Genomic DNA, 21,120 nt, shown 5'->3' on the forward strand with positions numbered 1-21,120 from the left:
ACAGATACGCCTGGATGGGATTTTGTAAATACCAGACAATTTCCCCTGATCTTTATCAGGGAAAAGAAGTCTAAATCTTTGGCAGGAAGAAATTAAATGTAGTGCAAAATAATAACATCTGGCCAGATTGTGTTTGTCAGAGCAGCAGCCCCTTTAGATGTCAGGCTGCAAAGTACTAAAATGAACTCTGAAGGGTGTGTGGGTGTGTGTGTGATTCTTTATGAGACAATAGGAAAGGTTGCCACACTGCCCCAGAATACTCAGGGTACAGTTAACCCATCCTAGTGTGTCCCTACAGAGAACTCTTTCACATCAGTGGAATTTGAAGCCTTCTGCCAAATAAAATTGGGGGCCCATTCTTGGGGTATTTTGTTTATTTCTCCATTACTGTACAGATTCCAACAGCACTTTCTATTTTTCAAACTCTCTATGATCATGATCATTTTTATGGGTTGTTAAGGCTTGTTTTTATCTTCTCACTCCAAGGAGGACAGCGTGGTTCAATGAAAAGAGCAATGACTTGGAAGTTAGAAACTTAATGCTGCCACGTCCTGGTTATGTGGCCTAAGGCAAATTGCTTAATGACTCTCAACTCCAGTTTCTGTACCTTGTGAAACAGAATCATACGTAGCAATATCATTACTGTTATCAAGAATAATCAAACCTAGCACATAGTAGACTTTCAGTAAACAAACCTTCCTTCTCCTTCATGGAAGTGACCCAGATGAGTTCAGATGCCTAACCTCACCAACTTTCCAGAGTCGCCTGACCCTCAAGAGCGTACATTATCTTCCCCTCCCATCAAAACAAAAGCAAAAGCCCTCCAGGTTACATTTGAAATAATATGTGCATCATTTAAGCATCTTCTCTTACTACAAGCCATCTCAACCATCTGGCAGAGATTGCCAGAAAGAACATACTTTGTTTTTCTACTAATGATTACTTTGATGCATGAGATACTTTGTTTTTCTTGCCTCTCTGATTTTGTTTTTTTTTAATCTGGCATTTGCAGAGGGAGAATTATGGTCATCTTACAGTTAAAAAAAAAAAAGGTTCTCCCAATAAACATCTCTTTCCACAATGTATACCATAAAACTATGCTAAACCACTGATTTATCTGATAGACCAGTATCTCTGTTTCAAATATTAATTGCTAGGAAGAGTGCTGTGTTTTTCCAGTCCCCAGGGTATAGGAGTGTGGACAGAAGGCTTTTGGGTTTTCATCCACCTGCTTCTCTGTTGGACAGGAACAGATACTTGGGCCTCACTGAATGGGCTTCATTAGCTACCCTTCAAGGGTGGGGGCATGTGGGAGTAAACGCACATACTACATCAAAGACTAATTCCAGAGCCCATTTGCCCAGCTGGGAAGGTGGGATGGGTGCCCAGAATCCATGCTCCAGGCAGAGACTGGTGGCAGGCAACATTTCACCACCCCCCAAGCACCTTTCCAACTACCAGGGCATAGACTCCAATGTACTTCTAGATCAAGACTACTTTCTATTACGTGACCAGAAAGGTCTTAGATCCAGGGGAAGGAAAAGCAGTGCTATTTTCAGTACAGTAAACATGAACTTATTCAGATTAATGGTCAGTGTCACGAGATAGCTGAATAACCACAATAATCCTTTAAACTTTCAAGGAATGTTCATATACATTACCTCTTTTGATCATTAAAAGCTCTGGCGGGTTGGCAGGTCAGGTGTTATCTTGCACATACAAAAACAAACTCAGATCCTTTAAATTACTTACCAATTTTCACCCAGCTAATGTCAGACCAGGAAACAGAACACATCTTTGATTCATGCCAAGGCTGTTACCAGTCAGTAAAGAATCAAAGAATACATTAAAAACCAAAGGAAGACATTGATACATTTGACTGAAGGCACTTTTCAACCTCCATAAAAAATGGAAAATGGAAAATGGAAAATCAAATAAACAAATCAGCAAATGGAATTTCTAACATATAAAACGGGTTAGCATCCTGAATATACAAAGAGCTCATACAGATCAATGAGAAAAGGGCATCCCAAAAGGAAACAGTGAATTGCTAAATTTTTTAATGATAAAAGAGTATTAATAAAATCACAAAATAAAAAGCACATATGACCATCGAATCTCCCCAGTAACCAAAGAGTACTATTTTTCACCGAAAGCGGGGTTACCGTAAAATGGCAAATTGGTCAGAAAAATAGACATTCATATATTGCTAGTGAGTGTGAACAGATACAACTTTATGGAAGTCACATAGGCAATAAACGTGAGAAACCTTAAAAACCATATAGCCTCTGACCCAGTAATTCCAGTGCCAGGAATTTATCCTGAGGAAATAATTAAGGATGTACATAAATATTCAGTTACGTGAACATTATTTATCTCGCTATGGTTTGTTGAGAGGAAACTAAACAACAGAGGTTGGATTAATAACATATATGACAGTCACAAGACTAAGTACTATGTTGCCTCTAAATACTACATTTTGATTGCACTTATAGAAATACATTATTGACATGGAAAGAAGGCTGTATCACATGCAAAAGCAATAGAATCCATTTTTGAAAAATACGTACACACACCTATATGTGTATAATACTGAACCAAGATATGCAAGATTATATACCAAAATGTTAATGGCAGTTATCCTGTGGGAGCTAAAGTGTAGGTCATTTTATTTTCCACTTTTTTGGGGTTTCTGCGTGTGTTTTTTTCATTTTCTCTGATAAACGTGTAGAGTCATCCAACTTCTTATCCGTGGGGATACATTTCAAGACCCCATGTGGATGCCTGAAACGTTGACAGGACTGAACGAACCCACTACAGACTTATGTTTTTTTTTCCTATACGTTCATACCTATGATGAAGATTCATTTATAAATTAGGCACAGGAAGCGATGAACAACAATAACTAATAACAAAACAGAATTACAACAATATACTGTAATAAAAGTTATGTGAAGGTGGTCTCTCTCTCAAAACGCTTTATTGTCCTGTACTCCCCCTTCTTCCTGGGATGAGGTGAGAAGATAAAATGCCTACATGGTTAAGATGAGGTGAGGTCAATTACGTAGGCACTGTGACACAGTGTTAGGCTACTCCTGACCTTCTGATGCAGCATCTGAGGATCATCTGATCCCAGACTACACTTTACCCCAGGCAACTGAAACTGTGGGAAGCAAGACAGCAGATTGAGGAGGGGAAGGGCCTACTACAGTACTTATTTCTGTAGTAAAAACTTATGTTAAAAAAAAAAAAAAAAAAAAAAAAGAACGTCCTGAAAGAAAATTTGCTCCGTTACTTTTAAGTGCTCACAGTAATCAGGAATGACACGTAAGAGCATATCTGGAGAAGCTGACAGGTGTCACAATTCTCATGATTCTTGGTCAGCAGGTATAAATCCGTGGCACTGAGCCTTGTTCATAGCGCTCTGGGAAGAGCCGGGGTCAGGCTGGAAGAAAAGACAACCAGGAGGCCGGGGAGCGGTAAGGCCATAAGCAGAAGCAGGGGCTCAGGTATACGTAAGACGTTCCATCTCAAAACGGGCAAGCATCAAGCTATCAGCTTCACTTTTAAGATCTTATATCTGAGTAGATTTTAAAGCCTAAAGATAAATGCTGCAGGCAACAGGTTGTATGTTTTTCGATTTGGTCATCGTGATACTTGCTGCAGAGGAAGTGGAAGAGTTTGGAAATCTGTTTCTATTAATTCTACTAATTTTAATCATGTGTGCGTGCGTGTGAGTGCACGGACGTGCGTGCGTATGTGTGTTTTCACACCTTTACCATCTAACATCTCACCCGGGGACACAGCAGTGAGATAGAATACGCATAAGCCCTGCCCTGAGTCATTCTCCAGAAAAGGAGAGCCACATTAACCAAATATCCATGCATGTACCACTACAAACTTGGTAAGTGTCCGAAAGAAAAATCACAGGATCCCAGGAGAGGGAATACAGTGGCACCTGCTCCAATCCAACGATGACATTCCAGTGGATCAGGTCCAGTACTAATGCAAAGAACTTCAACCCAGGGAGGGAAGCATCATAAACATCCTGGTTTCCTTTCATCATTTTTGTGCTCCTTCTTCTCTTAATGCAACCCGATGAAATCAGAGTCTGCCATTGCTAGTTAGATCTCGAGGCTACGTTAACTCATTCAGACCACTAGGGGACCATTTAGAAACTGCATACTATTTAGCCTTACATACACACACGCACAGAGAAAAAGGAAGAAAACATAAAAATGTTACAAGCGGGTTTTTTTCTGAGCGATAGGATTAGGAGTGGGTATCCTAGAACATTTTCACATTGATTATAAATATATTGAAACATAGAAAAGCACTTTTTAAAAAGTATATGGGCCAGATATGTGCTAGTCAATACTGCAAAGCAAAGATACTATACACTTCATCTAGGATTATGCTTACAAACGCGCAACAGGGAGTAACGAAAACGATGGCTACCACGCATGTGATTCCTACAGATTCCTCAGCATAGGGCTGAGCTCTTCACAGCCCTCATCTGATCCAACCCAGTTTACAATGAATGGCTCGGGGAGAAGTGCCTTGCTCTTGGTCACAAAGGGCGGCCATGGCACAGCCGGGACTTAGACTCCACTCTGCCCGAAGCCAGAGCACATGTCTGGCACACCATGCCCCCTCTGCATGTGTCCTCAGCATTTGCCCTTTCAAGAGAGAAGGCTGAGATGCTATAGGGCCAGCCAGGGAGGCCAGAAAAGCTGGCATCTAGTAGGCAATTAATAGTGTTCAAATTTTAATTTGATTTAGAAGAAGATGTGCACTGATTTACCTGACTCCCTCACCTGCCCTTCTCTCTGATCAAGAGCCATGCCTGTCTGGGGAATTCATACAAGCAATATCCTCCAAGAACCTCTACCCTCTAGTTGGAATTAATCTTCTCCAACCTCACACTCCCCCTACAGAGGCAGGTCTCCTGTGAAGCTAACGAAGTCTAAGCTGCAGGGTCCCACACTTGCAAGCCTCCTCCGGCAGGAGCCGTGGGCATTTCGTAGTTTTAATTTGGTCCTCTTTTCCTTACAGAGGGCCCCCAGACTGTATAAGCTTTGGACCCCACAAACCTGAATCTACCCTTACTCCCCTAGAAAACTGCTAAAACATTTCTTACAGCATTGCCCTTAGGACGCCTTGTACCCCGGTTACTCCTGTATAAAAGTCTTGGTTTCTAGAATTTGAAGGTAAGCACGAAGTCGTTTTTATCGTTGAATCCCCGACACACACACAGTGCCTGCCTCCAGACATGCTAGGTACTTGCCCAGCAAATGGTTTTTAATGAAATGCAACAGAATTCCCTTGCAAGAAAGAAAGCCAAAACTGGGGAGGTTGCCCACTGACCGGGAAACAAAATTCATAGAGATGACGTGTAACGTATGGTGATTAAGGGCCTAGGCCAGGGTTCAGTTCCTGTCTCTAAACCCCGGCTTTCTGGAGGTCAAATGAGGCTAATAACAGTATTCACCTCCGAGAGTTGTTGTGAGGTTTCAATGAGATGATACAGACAGAACACTTTGGAACAGGAGACTTTCCACTCATCTCTCACTGACTTAGTGCGGGCTCAGAGAGGAGGTCTGATTCTTGGCCCAAGCCCTGGACTTTGTCCTCTCCACACCCATCCCGCTTGTCCCATCTACCCCTACCCAGATTCATTCAAACCCAGCCCAAATGACCCCAGAGCCCACCCTCTTAATCATTACAGTCCATAGCTGGACCGGGAAGCAAAGGAGGAGTCCAAAGGCAGGAAACCCAGTCCTGCCTTTGCTGGTAGTCTAGGCGTGAGCTGATGGTACGGGAAACTCAAATCAGACACAGGGCCAGCAGGCATCAGTATACACTCAAGGAAACCACTGAGACCCAGAGAGGACAGAGGGGAAGGGGGTGGAGGGAAAAGATGTGAGGGAACATGAAGGAAGAAACAAGACCTTTTGACTGACTGCAAGACGGGATGGGGAAAAAGAAGGAGTGCCAGCCCCTCGAAGCCTCTCACAGACGACAGAAGGGAAGGTGTTTTTAATTTCTGTGTTACCACTTCCAGCTTAAAGGAAAATCGTTTCTACCTCCACTCTACTGACAGGAGAATTCAAATCTCTCAAACATATGCTTCATTACTCTGATATCAGGTACTGCAACTCAGTGAGACAGAAAGAGGAGGAGGAACATATGTTTTCAGAAGGTAAACAAATCCCAGCGGGGGAGGGGTGGGGAGTAATCACTTGAGGCAAAAGTGGTATTTTTCCTGGAAGCTTCTAGAGGGCAGGGACAATGTCCTCTAATTTGCTTTGTTGGGCCCACTAGTGAGAAGGTGGGCAGGAGCATCACAGCTAGAGGGGGTGAGTTCAGAGCCCTATTGAATCAAGGGGACCGGGGGGGGGGGGTAAAGAGTTAATCTGCATAATCTCCTCACCTCACGTTGGCCCTAGAACAGTCTCTGGCCGCACACTGAGTCATTTTCCTAAGCTCTTTTTATTAAACAGTTTTCAGCCTAATGACTGACTTTTCTAAATCAATAGAGGGCACAGTAAAGGTTTACAACTCCCCCAGCCTCTGGCTCCGTGAAAGCCACAGAATTTTGAAACTGAATAGAATCCAAAAGTTCTTAGTTTAAAACCAAAATGACTTTAAACGCCCAGTTTCCAATTGTTTTTCCAATAGCACTAATAAAGAATCACATCTTTTTTAAACTTTGTAACCAAAATATCTCTTTGAGTCAGTGCCATAAAAGGACACTAATTAAAGCCAGCATCTTCTGGGCTCTGATGAGAAATTCACCCTTTTATAATGGGATTACTAGAGCTTTGCCTTACAGATGAGTGGTTTGATTAATAATTTACATTTTTGAGGATCTATAACCTCACTCACGGTCATGGTTTGCGTTCCTAAAATTCTTCTATTCAGTTTAACGTTATTACAGTTAGCCCTGGCAAATGAATTACGTTCTGATTAGACATCAGTGTAATTATTCTCTCCCATAGGTCATTTTCAACCAAGAAAGGGTTGTGACAGAATGGCCGGTGGCCCGAGTCGGGGACTCGGTGGGGCTCGGCCCGGCACAGAGCGGGAGCATGAGCGGGAGAACTGTCAGCCTAGTCAAGGGGAAACATTGCGAAATGGAGAAAAATGGCTCGGTGCTCCCTTAAAACCCCCCACAACATTATAAAAACTAAATTAACAAATGATTGAATCTCAAAAACATGTTTATCAACATCCAAGCAATTATTTAGTCACATATTAACTGTGAAAGAAAAAAGCTTTGCTTGAATAATGTCCCTCAACAGTTATTTCAAGCAGAAGTGACTGGAGAAATTGCTCTGAGTTGATGGAAAAGGGTGTTCTAACCAAGGTCAATTTTATTTAGTGGGAGTGGGAGAGACAGGGATCTGACAGAAAGAAAGAAAAAAGTGTAAGAACTGCCAGGAGCAGATGGAGATGGAAAACACGGGAGTAGAGAAACAGCAGCACAGAAACACTGTCGCCAACCCCCCCACCATGTGGAGACATCTTTTTCATCTCCCCTCTAGAAAGCAGGTACCAGAACACTGGGTGAAGATCCATGTGACATCTCTAAACTCTGACTCCCATTTTCCTTCTCTCTGCCATGATACGGTGGCACGGACGGTGCAATTAAGAAGATGGCCTGGGAAAAGCACTTATGGCCTGAACACCGCAAACCCTTCCTGATCCAGCCGCTTGTTGGTGTGTAAAATACAGCAGATAGGGGCCAGAAGAGAAGAGGCTTCGGGAAGCTGACAAAAAGGACTGCTGCTCCGGCAGTTCTGCCATTTCAAACGGCACAGCTTCACATCTAAGAATGCACAGAATAGACCCCTTTTTCAAAGGCTACTTTACCTAAGGGCTCCCTCACCTGTGCGCTAAAGCCGTAAGGTGGCCAAAATAGGTGAGTGACATCATGACCTCCGGCTTTATCTAGGCTAACGCCTGCAACGGTGATGCACCATTCATCTGCCATCACCTGGGATAGAGCAGTCCACTTAAGTGAGCTGGCGAGATAATAATGCATGCATACGCTGCTTTACGGTTTTCAAGGTACTTTCACATACATTGCGTCGCCCCTATGAGGTAAGCAGGATTGTAATTACGATCCCCCATCTTGCAGGTAAGAAAACTGAGGCTAAGACACTCGAAATAACCACCTAAGGGCATAAAGCTTCCAAAAACAGAATTAGAATTAGAATTTAGATGTCTGGACTCCAAGCCCAGTGCTCTTTCCATTGCCTTTCAGCCCCTCGATATATTTTTTTAGCCAGTTAAAATGGAAAATGTGGAGGGGAAAAAAAAAACAGGGAAAATAATTTGATCTTTATTGATTCGCAATGGACATCAGTTGTCGGGCCTACTATAATACAGGGGCTACTGAGGCAGGTAGGATATACCCCTCTCCTGAATGCCCTCCGGACTGCCACGTTCAGTGAGCTCGTGAGCCTACTTTTATGTCTTCCACCCTTACTGTCACTCGTAACTTCTTCCTGCTCGTATGTACCTCCCTCTGGCAATCTTCTATAACCCTTCCATTTCACTGCTTATTTACCACCGGCTAGAAAGCTAGAAAATCAAGCTTGTAAAGACCACGCATCAACAGTAGTGGGCACTGAACGGTGACCCGAGGAGCTTTCAGCTACCTAGACAGGAGATCCATGGTGTTTTAGGAACACACAGATGTTCTCTGCTTGACCACGATTTCTACCCTCTGGTGAAGCCCGTTCAAGCTGTGGGTTAGGCAACTTCCAGAAAAGCGGAAGAGTCTGGTCTCACTCAAAGTCAGTGGCACCTTGGGGAAGACTGGAATCATCCAACATGCAGAAAACACCTAGGCATATACCCCCAAGTACTTCCTGATAGCACGCATTGGAAGGTTATAAGGAAATTCTGCCAAGAAAACCAAACTCCAGGCTTGAAGGTGTAGCGGTGGTGGAGATAGGATGAAAAATTCAGAATTCTATCCTGGTGTTCTTCCCAAGGACCACAAATCCTACAACTTCTTGTTGTTGTTGTTTTAAGTTTATTTATTTGTTTTGAGAGAGGGGGAGAGTCCAAGTGGGGCAGGAGCAGAAAGAGAGGAAGAAAGAGAGAATCCCAAACAGGCTCTGTACTGCCAGCACAGAGCCCGACGCGGGGCTTGATCCCACGAACCGTGAGATCGTGACCTGAGCCGATATCAAGAGGCAGACACTTAACAGACTGAGCCACCCTGGCGCCCCCCCCCCCCACAACTTCTTAATTTTGTTTCATGTCAAGCATACTAAGAACAAGTTTCCTCATCTGTAAAATGGAGATAATTACAGTAGGGACCTCAGAGGGCCGCGGGGAAAATTACATGAGAGGATTATGTGAAAGTAAGCATCATATAGTAGACACTTAATAAATTGCCACTATTATTATTATTATCGTCGTAATTATTATTAGGTAAGGGAGAACAAAAAGAGAAAAGAAAATCTTTTAGTGGAGTTTTTCAAAAAGAATTAATTAAGCAGAAACAAAAAACGATTCCGCTGCCCCATTTTACTAAGCACATCCAAGTAAATTAAATTTAGGAAACGAGGCAATGCAAAGATTGAAAATAAAGAACAACTTTTTTTTTAATGCTTCAATCATTATCAAAACAACATTAGCAAGAGAGCACTCCAACCACTGTAGCAAAGGGCCCCAGGCTCATTTATGAGGGCAAAGGCTTCTTGCAAACGAAGACATAAAATCCACATCAAGGCAGTAAGGATTGCTCGTGGAACTGTGCACATATTTGCAGAAAGCGCTCACAGCTTTAATACCCCAATGTGGACTAGCGAAGGAATCCTAAGGAGATTGTGGATCTAGGCCAGTATCAAGATGAGTTTTCTTCAACTTCATATGGTGGAGAAAATAGCTTGCGTCAAATTTCATATGAGTGAAGTATTAGAGCAATGATCTGGTCTGCCGGAATCTTGGGGACTGAGTACATTTTAAGGAAAAAACAACCGTGCCCTCCCCTTTTAAATTAATTAGAATAGTAAGTAATTGTAAGGAAAAACAGGCCGCTCTCTTCTTCTTAGCAATCCATAATACACCATCTCGCGGCAGTCCCTGATTTTAGTCTTGTGCTTCCCAATGTTTCTTATAGAAAGAATTTGGGGGTAATGTTTCTAGAAACATGGCATCATTGCCTTGAGGTCTGGCACCATGGTTTCTTTTTTATCATGGGGTTTATGTTCTCTAAATGTGAAGCAGGGAAAGAATAAGAGAAGAGAATGAAACAAGATAAAAAATTGAAATAACGTGTGTGTGTGTGTGTGTGTGTGTGTGTCAGAGACAGAGAAAGAATACAACTAGTAGGTGCTGCCCCCACTTTCCACTTTCCAGCCTCTGTTCACATGACTAGTGTTCATCCTCCATGCTAAGCCAATCAAAATCGGGTCAGAACTTCCTTTCTTCCTAGTCTTGTGCTGCTCCAGGGCTAGAAAACACAATATGTAAAATGCAGGACTGGACGGAGATAGGGATGCTGACACCCAAGGCCCTCAGATGGACAGCCACGTCCGCTACTCTGCATGCTAGAACATCAGTGTGATTGCTCTACCACCCACTTCCGCCAGCTAATGGTTGTATGATAACATCTGTTGGCCTGGTTATCCTGAGAATGAAACAAATCATACTCTGTTCTGAGAAGCACCTTGACACCCCAAAGAGGAAGACTCAGCTCTCTGTTTCAACCCAATTCTCATGTCCCATCACTTTTTATCACCCCACTTTCAGCCGGCAGATCAGCTCCAAAACCAATCTAAGAAGTACATGAATGGTACATGTATTTTTAAAATCTGTTTAAATTATTCATTCTTTCGCCAAATTGTTAGTCTCAACAAACTCTTCACAAGAGTCTGACTGCATAAATAAGTTAACAAATACCTCACGCTTATATACTGTACTTCATATAATCAACCCAACATCCCCTGAGGCTTTGACCCTAGAAACTATTATGAATGTATGCTTTATTAGCTAATTTGAATAATTTTCTTAGCTAATTCTAAAAACTTCCTTGTAATACACAAAATAAGCTATAATCAACCCACCTTACAATTCAGAGGTTAATCCTTATCCAGGCACCATAAATCTAACACTTTGGAATATCAAGTAGTCAGAAGTGTTATTTTTTAAAAATTTTTTAATGTTTATTCATTTTTGAGAGAGAGAGAGACAGCATGAGTACGAGAGGGGCAGAGAGAGAGGGAGACACAGGATCCGATGCGGGCTCCAGGCTCTGAGCTGTCAGCACAGGGCCCGACATGGGGCTCAAACTCACGGACTGTGAGATCATGACCTGAGGTGCAGTTGGACGCTTAACCGACTGAGCCACCCAGGCACCCCAGAAGTGTTATTTTTCTATCTGACCCCGATTCCCTGTAGAGCAAGAAAAAGGCACTGATTCCATGTGCCTAAGGAAAGATAGAAGAAAGCTCTAATATCTGTGAGTAATTTCCCCTCCCAGGAGGCAGCATACTGAGGTGCTTGAAAGTATGGACTGTTAAGAGCCAGGTCGCCTAGGTTCAAATCCTGCTTTCACCATTTATTAGTTGTGTGTCCTTGGGCAAGTTACTTAACCGTGATGTGCCTTGGGTTTTTACCCATTAAATGGGAATGCTGATAGTGATACTTACTTCATAGGGTTATTGTGAAGACTGAATGAGTTAATACACATAACGCACTTACAAGAAAGAGTACCTCGAATGTGCTGCTAAGTGCTTAGTATCTCTATTACCACCGTTGTCACCATCGTCCCTAGCTGGGTCTTTGAATCAATGGCAGTACTCTCCATCCTGCCGTGACAGTCCTACAAGTTAGCAAGGAGAAGTGGGATTCCTGACCTGTTCTGGCGATGCCACATCAGCTTCCTTTACAGCCACACGCAAGTGTAGCGAGAACTGAGACTCACAAAGAAAGAAAAGGTAACCATTCACACAAATGAGAAAACGTATGGCCTTCAAACCAAGCTCCCCATCTCTATGGAAATGGCCCCAGTGGTCAGAAGGAGTTCAGGCATGTTCCACAGATATCTAAGCCACTCCTGGAGAAAACTGGTACTCAAGTAAACTTTTTTTGTTTTGTTTTTTAAACAAGTCTTAAGTGCTCTTAGAGAGAAGATCTCATTTACTCTTTCTGTGGAGACTTACAGCCTTTGCATACAGGTAAACAGAATGTCCTTGGACAATGATTTTTTAGAATACCTGCCTTCCCAAAGAGTGAAACGCAGCTTCTCTAAAAACTGTGGTTTTCCTTAAACAGAATCTCTCACTGGGAGGTTCTTAAATCAAGCATTAATGCTGGAATGGTGATTTACAAATTACACTTAGCATTTGAAAGCCCAGTGCCCAAAGAATGGTGCCATTGAGCAGCACATCTAAGACGATCCCCAGAACTCACCTTGGAAAACCGCAGCATTCTGAATAATTAAGAACTTGAGCTCCATACTTGCAGACTGAAGCAGCTGTTCGATGTTCAAGCGTGCCGTTAGTTGGTATTTTTCTTCCATCTTTCTTGAGCAGCATGTTGGGCCCTTGGGGAGACATACTTGCAGATCTGATCCTGAAACAAACAAGTTTTTCATGTTTCAGTAAGCAGAATGTCAGACATACGCGCGCGCGCACACACACACGTACGTGGCAAACACGGCCAAAGAATGCATTTTTTTAAATACAGGAAAATCTTGATTTTTCAAAATTAGTGTTTATCTTAACTGATCCCTGCTTTCTCCTCATTATCCTTATGACTGAGTCTTTTTGAATAACCGTTAGAATTAATTGCCTAGGTTTGACTCATAAATTCTGCATAAACTAATTTACAGCACCAAGTATACGTCATTGAACACCGATATTTAATTTGTCCGTTAAAAGATTAATCTTCACCCCTACAATTTATTTTTCTTGATTATAATTTATGAATGAGAGCACAACCAAGAAGCAATTTTCAAAATTCCAGTTATGATTTCCTAATGAAATGTATGTCTGCCAACCCAATGTTGCTTTTGGGGATAAATGATTAAAACATCAATATCCTATCAAAGCTTTACTGTTGTTGTTTTAACTGAAGGTCTGGGGTAAGATTCAGAGACGAAATATCCAGAGGACAATATTCACATTCAGATAATCATCAAACTCCCCTACAACTAAAACATTCTCGCTCTGTTCAAGTGCTGACCTCTGAAATCCTGAGCTACTTCATTTATGATGAACAATGCTTTTTTATTTTTGCAGCTCCATAAAAATTTGCCAAATGAATCATCTCCTTGCTTATTCTAAAATGAGGGAATTGGAACCTCTTCTTAGTCCTCGTCCAATGTGATCTTTCGCAGCTTCCCTCACAGTTGACCAATATCTCCTTCTTGAAACATTCTCCTCCTACATTGTTTTAGTGAACCTATCCACCCCTGCCCCCCCCCCGCCCCCCCCCCCACAGGCACCTACTGCTATGGCCACTCTTATCTGTCTTTTCCTGCCTCCTCTTCTTCTGCCTGTCACTTTAATGTCACTGACCCTCCCCCTCTTTCTACGTCTCCCCCACGCATGATCTCATCTATACCCATGTGACTGCTGAACTCCCTAACCCAGCCCTCACTGTTCTCCTGAGTTCCAAAACCCCACTGAACTTTCTGAACTTTGTGTATCCCATACACACACACACACACACACACATATAGTGAAGTTGTGGTAAGTACTACAGACAAAATAGAATTAAGCAAGGGAAAACAAACTGTGGTATATACATATAGTGGAATACTACCGAGCCATAAAAAGGAATAAACTACGGATATGTGCTACCGCATGGGTGAACCCCAGCAACATTATGCCAAGTGATAGAAGCCACATCAAAAAATTACATACTCTATGCTTCCATTTATACAAAAGTCTACAAAATGCAAATTAATCTATAGTGACACAAAGCAGTTCAGTGGCTGTTGGGGAAGGGATAGAGGGCAGGGACAGGGCAGGAGTGAGGAAATTTGGGGGAGTGATGGATACATTCATAATTCTGATTGCAGTGACTATTGCATGGCTACGTACACGTGTCGAAATTATGCCCTTAAAATGTGTGTAGTTTGTTGTATGTCAATTATACCTCAATAAAGCTGTTAGTTTTTTTTAATGTTTAAAAACCAAAGTAAGGGAGATGGGGAAGGTGGCAGATGCAGGGACAATTCTATTTATATAGGGTAGTTAGGGAAGGCTTCTTTCATAAGGTAACATTTGAGGAGACATGAAGGAAACGAGGGAGGGTCCCCTGATTTTATATACTCCACCAATACTAGCAAATATTAGGGCTCGATGAATATTAAATCCAATCTCCTTCCTCTTCTGCAACTCCCACTGTACTCCAACTCTCCCTTCCATCAGCTTTTGTTGAGATCCTTCTGTGGTGGCCACGAAAATGTGCATCTCAGATCCCCTACTGCATGGAGTGTAACCGACAAATGGTCCCAACTGCCACAGTCTGAATTCACCACCATGTCGTACCCCGGCAGTAATCCCTAGAGGCTGCTCCCAGCCGATGACTGAGCACAACAAAGATGCTAAGCCCTGTGAGACACAGAACTCTGCTGACAGGGGTTTGGGCTCGAGGACTCCCCACTGACCTTGACAAAACTTTCTTAAAACTGCACTGCAGCTGGGGCACCTGGGTGCTTCAGTCGGTTAAGAGTCTGACTCTTGATTTCGGCTCAGGTCATGATCTCACGGTTCATGAGTTCGAGCCCCACGTCAGGCTCTGTGCTGACAGAGTGGAGCCTGCTTGGGATTCTGTCTCCCTCTCTCTCTCTGCCCCTCCCCTGCTTGCTCCCTACCCCTCTCTCTCAAAAATAAACATTTGAAACAAATCTTTAAAAAAAAAAAAACTGTACTGCAATCAAAGATTCTTCCCACTCTCCCTTCTTTCCCTCCTTCCTCAGCTGGGTCGGCCCCGCGCCACAGTCCGAGGGCTCTTCCAGCATCCTTCAGCATCCTGCTCAATTTCCGTCACAAGCGTTTTCCCCAAGAAATCCCTTCTACATCTACTGCCCTACTGGCATCTGCTTCTCAGAGGACTCAATCTAACTCATCTTCTATGTGCCAAGCACCGTGCTACATGGGAGAGGTACCGCTTTGAACAAGAGAGACATGGCCCTTACCCCAAAGAGCTTACTATCTAAAGGGATCAGCAGAGATATATACCTAATGCATAGGTACTGAGTGCAATATAGCAACACAGTTAGCCAGGATGACCAAACATGTATATGGGACAGAGGGAAGGCTCCCTCAACATCCTGTAAGGACCCTGGCAAAGTAAGGTTCCATAAGAAACATCCAATCTTAATGAAGTACGGCTAAAACGCATACGCAGAAACATTTAAGGCAGCTTTGCAACAACTGAGGTTTTAAAAAACGGAGTGGGGGGGGGGGTGGTATGCAGTAAGAGACAAGTTAGTCCTCAGTGACCAGAAAATTTATTTTTATTACATCGTATTTCCCCAGGAATTCCAGTTAATCATGACCTTAATGTATGTGTCCAAGTTTTATTTTCTTAATTTAGGAATGAAATTCATCAAGTTTTGCCTCACATGACATCACTGTTGGGAGTTCAGGGTATTGACTCCAAGCTCTCCCCTTCCCCTTCGTCAAGGGAGCTGCTGACAAAGGTAGTAAATGGAGAGCACAGATAATACATATCACCAAACCGAATCCCGCACTGCAATTTATAGCACTGGATGGAAAGGTGATATTTAATGTGTCAAAATACAATTTGGGGTCTGGAGACACAGAGTTCAGATTTATCTCCTATAAATGTCAATCTCATATACAAGCCTTAAGCTGATTTTAAATACGATCTAAGCTTAAAGGCTTTATGATTGTCTTCTGAAAAAGAAAACAGAGCTAGTTCTAGCTCACTGTATTCTTTCTACGTGAGGTTACAAAACATAAGGCTACTCTAGGAGTAGAAATTGATGCAGTTTACTGGACCACGAAGGGAAAGAGTCCCCTTCGGGAAGAGTGGCTAAACTAGATTTAAGCAAGGTTGGTTTGGGACACACGTATAGATGGGAAAATCCTGTGTAGCAAGTGTTTTCCATATACCAAGTTCCTGTCCACTTATCAGTGCTTTATTTGCTTCCTGGGTAAACTGATGCCTAAGTCATATGTGTTTAAAATATCTGATTTGATGGCGCACCTGGGTGGCTCTGTGAGTTAAGCATCTGACTCTTGATTTCAGCTCAGGTCATGATCTCATGGTCATTGGGATCAAGCCCCCCGTCAAGGCTCCACACTGTCAGCACTTGTGATTCTCTCTCTCTCCCCGCCCCCCACTCTCTGCCCCTCCCTTCTTCCCTCTCCCTCTCTCTCTCTCACAAAATAAATCAATAAACTTTAAAAAAAATAAAATATCTGGGGCACCTGGGTGGCTCAGTCAGTTGAGCGTCCAACTTCAGCTCAGGTCACGATCTCACGGCTCGTGAGTTCGAGCCCCGTGTTGGGCTCTGTGCCGACAGCTCGGAGCCTGGAGCCCGCTTCGGATTCTGTGTCTCCCTCTCTCTCTGCCCCTAACCCACTCACACTCTGTCTCTGTCTCTCTCAAAAATAAAGAAACATTAAAAAAATAAATAAATAAAAATAAAATATCTGTATTTGAATACATTCATAAAATTAAATGTCATACATAAACTCCTTTGTGTTTCTGAATTTCCACTGGTGATGACTTCCAGTTTTCAGGAGCAGCAGTGTTTATTTGGCAGGGCAGCTGTTAACACTGCTCCTACTTCCACCAGCTCTAGCTAGTTAGCGGGAATCATAAAATAACGAGGCTCAAATCTTTCCTCTGTGAAACGCTGTGAGCTGCTTAGATCTTAGAAGGTAACAAATTACCACTTGGTGTACCTACCGAAACCCAGGACGGCCTCTTCGAATTACCATGACACCAGTTTTGTTTGTCTTTGCTATGTGATCATTCATAAAGTAACGCAGAGCTTGAATACTGTATCCCTTCCCTGGGTTGGTCAAGTCTTATCATTGTAAAAACTCCCACTACCTCAAGAATTAATTGAGCCGAAAATCTTGAAAGGACTAAAACGTCAAATGAGTATTTGGGGGAAAAACATGTCAGACATCATAAAGAAAGGTGTAGGTTATATCCAAATATAAGACATGTACACATAGCAATATTTATCCTCCCTCCCAGTTATCATTGCCTGGTTAATCAATAAGCCAATACAACTGCTCCGGGGGCTAAGCGTTAGCTACATATTTGGGGAAATAAAACACCTATAAACTAACACTAATTTGGGATTTGCAAACCAGGAAGGAGTGAAATATACGCCAAAGGGAAAAACATTCTAAGTAAATTTCATGTAACTCACAGGCCAGCTTAAAATAAGCTCTAGCACAAGAGAACATAAGGAACAAAGTGAGCCAGGAGAGCTAGACATGCCTACAAGAAATGACAATAATGAAATATAACCATTTCAGTGCATGAACAGGTGCATGAAAGAAGCAAAACCGGAACACCAAAACTGAAAGTAGGGAAAGCATTGAAAGAGGAATCCTCATCAACAAAACAATTACTCTGGAAACCAAATCTCAAGTGGGATGAATAAAAAGTAACCAAGGGCAAATAAGTAAGGAGGTACACCGTGGGTACATGGAGAACTGATAGGTACTTGAATAAATCAAAGCGGAAAGGCCAATTCAAGAAATAAGATGCAACGTACAGAAGGCACAGTAAGTAGCAAAGCATTCTCTAAGAATGTCTGGAACAAAAGAAGGTTAAAGGGAAATAACTCCTTTATTAGATGGAAAGGAAAAATAATTGTTGGCCATACTCATCAAAGAGGTGCTCACATTCTTTATCTAAAAGTGGAATTTAGCAGGGAAATGGGAATAGAGACAAGCAATATAGCCTGGGATGGAGATAAGGAAAAGGCTTAGCAATTGACTATTCAAATGAGCCCGAAAGGTTGAAGTCTTCGGAGCTTTAATAACTTGCATTTCCAGATGCTAAAAAAAAAAAAAGAAAAAATTAACTGAAGTCATTACAGGGCTGCTAGTTCCCGCTTATTCTGGAGGATTAAAAAGTACCTTCATACTATAATCTCCTCTCCTAGATTTTTCGTTCCTGAAGAGCAGAGAGTGACACCCATCTCCTTGGGATGCCCTGTCGATCCCATTCAGCCTTCCGCACATCGTGTTGAATTAATGAGGGTACAGATCAAGAACACAGGTAAAACAACAACAACAACAACTCTGTGTCTCTCTGATCTACAACGAGAGTGGGGACAGATGACCCTGAAAATTTTAACATCTGTGTGCTTAATGTTGCTCTTGGAAAAAATACTTTCAGATACCACAAAAATCAATTTCCAACTTGAAGATACACAAACACGTGTCTCACTTGAAGGAACTATGAAGTAATTCATTTCTAATTATTTTGAGGCAATGTCTTGCTTGCACACTGGGTCTGGTTCTGGATCCTACAACTGAAAGGGGATATTTGGGTTATGGTAGCTCTCCTCTGGAGGATGAGTCACATGTGTATCCAAGTTGGGCGCCCTTACCGGCTGCTTCCCCTCCCAGAGGCCATGATGCAGGTGGACCACAGAAGGCTCTTTCTTTCCTGATGTGTTCTCGTATCCGGGAGGTCTTCGGCTTGGCTACCCGTGGCCTTGCTTTCTTGACCTCCATCATTTGGTCCCAGTTCTTGCTCTTTTTCGGCTCCATTCAAGGAGTTGACATTTCAGACTGCCCCTGGTCTCCCTTGGCCACCTCCCCTGAACTGGGACTTCAGTCCCCCTTTGCCCTGCAGTCATAGGCTCACACATGCACTCAGAGACCCCATTCCAGGCCTGAGCCCTGTCCCTAATTGGAAGAAGCAAGGGTGGGTTATTTAAATTCCACATGCCTCTTTGTCCCTATCTCTAAAATGGGATCACCAATAGCACTTACCTTACAGAGTTATTGCAAAGATTGAGTGAGATTGCGCAGGTAAAGCTCTTAGCCTCCTTGGCACAATATGTGTTAAGTAAAATTAAAATAAACAAATACAAAACTCACACTAAGAGACCAGATTTTCACACAAAAATAGCTAGACAACAGTAAAAGTTGGTACATGGTTAGGTGACAAAATATGCAGTATTATTCTTCTGAAGTGATGGAAATAGTCTCTATTTTAATTGGGGCAGTGGTTACATGGTTCTATACATTTGTAAAAACTCATTAAATCCTTCACTCAAATCGGGTGTATTTTATTGTTTGTAAATTATCTCAATTAAGTTGATTTTTGAAATATGTGCTATTGACAACATTTGCTTGATAAGTGAATGCTCACCAGAGGCTCTAGGGGCCAAAGGAAATTTCCAGGAGAGGTGGGGTTTGAGCTAGATGGGAAGGATTTGGAGAGGCCAATGGGGAAAATGGGTTTGGCCCCAGCAGTGTAGTAGGGCAAGACTAATTTGCCTGAAGAGAAGCTGGAATCTGGGGCATAGCTAGATTATCAGGTCAGAATGTGAAGGACCTTGAATGCAGACAAAAAGCCTGTGGGCTTGACCTCACAGACAATAAAGGACCACTATTGGTTCTCAAGCAAAAGCTTAAACAGGCGACGAGTGCTGCGTAGGAAGATGAGCCTTATGGCCTGAAATTGGGAATGGACTAAATAACCCCTCAAGGTCACTTCCGGCCCACCAATTCTCTAATTACGTATTGTGTTCTACATGTTGGTTATTTTACTAGACTGCAATTTTACTAATGACTATAAATTGTCAAAAATCGCATTAGAAAACACATTAGAGAACAGACGTAATATTCACGTAGACCTTGATCCTTATGCTTTCCTAAGAACAGATAAAACATATTCAAACAGCAACAGAAGAGGAGGAATCGTCAGGGCTCAGTAACAATGAAAATTGAAATCTTTTCCATATATACATATATATATGACGATTTGACACATTTCATTGCCAAGGTCTGCTTTATGAACGGCGGATTATTATTTTTTTTTTTTTGCTAACAAAGGTACACTGTGCTAAAAATAGTGATGTAATATCATCATTAAAGTAATATTAAGCAGAAGAATGAATGATATCCAAAACTGGTTGCTTCCTGACTTGTAGGGAAAGGGAGAGATGCCTATTAAAATTATCCAAAGGATTAAGTGCAGGTTACTCTACTAATGAACCAAAAAAACATATCAGACTCTTTCAAAAGGTATTTTTTTAAACAGAGGACAGTCAATTTGCCATCCAAAAATATTAACTAATTTCCTTAGCATATAATAGTGACTTGCTATTAGAACGGTGCCTTTTCCCCTAATTAATCATTATCTAAATCAAATCTTACACGCTCATTAATTTCTCACTAATCAAGATAGGAATACAGATGAAAGAAATGACTGCATTTGAAACCAGTGGGGAAAGTGACGATTGCTGGTGGAAGAAATCATCTTAGGGAACCCAGCTGAAGGTTACCCTTCTGTTATTTTGCCTGAAAGAACATGACCTTGCAGAGGGCGCACCTGGGTATCGCGAGCTCAGACTTTAAATCAAAGATCGTGCCTGGGGCCACCACAGACCCTGCCTCTGTAAAAGGCAGGCCAAAATGTCGCTACCACACTGGCGTACTGGGAGTTTAAAGCAACCCTGGAGAGAAGCCATTCTCTAAGCCTGAGAATTAACGAATGAATTACCTTTATCTCTACTGCCAACCGTCAATTAACTGCATATTATTTCATGCCCGGTAAAGGTTGAATCCCTAGACGACTGCGCTCTCCCACGAACAGGTTCTTTCTGGACCACATTCCCAACCAGCAGTCAACATGTGCTCTGGGAATACAAATTCGCTGATTACACTCGGCCTGCCAAACTGGCGAACAATTTGTTCCTCCAGCATTTACTGAATGTCTACTTTGTGCCAGGGACTAGGCCCAACCCGAGGAGTACGGTGATGAACAGGACACAGTCCCTGTCCAGCAAGTGGACTTCCAAACCAACTAGAAACCTCTAGGTCATTCTGGACCCCTCACTCCCCCTCAGCCCCTGTAGCCAAAGGCCGCTAAATCCCACCGGTTCCACTTTGTAAACATCCCTCGTTACTC

The 21,120-nt window shown here is 42.5% G+C and overlaps 1 protein-coding gene across 1 annotated transcript in view; it reads right to left on the minus strand.

Moving 5' to 3' along the window:
• The window catches only part of GPC3 (glypican 3), a 422,120-nt gene that overhangs the window by 376,031 nt on the left and 24,969 nt on the right, over positions 1–21,120 (minus strand). The window contains exon 2 of the mRNA XM_042974938.1: positions 12,436–12,597. Coding sequence (XP_042830872.1) covers positions 12,436–12,597 — 162 coding nt within the window. The remainder of the gene's footprint in view (positions 1–12,435; positions 12,598–21,120) is intronic.

This window comes from Panthera tigris, chromosome X (genome assembly GCF_018350195.1).
Source record: "Panthera tigris isolate Pti1 chromosome X, P.tigris_Pti1_mat1.1, whole genome shotgun sequence".
In the NCBI taxonomy this organism is placed as follows: domain Eukaryota; kingdom Metazoa; phylum Chordata; class Mammalia; order Carnivora; family Felidae; genus Panthera; species Panthera tigris.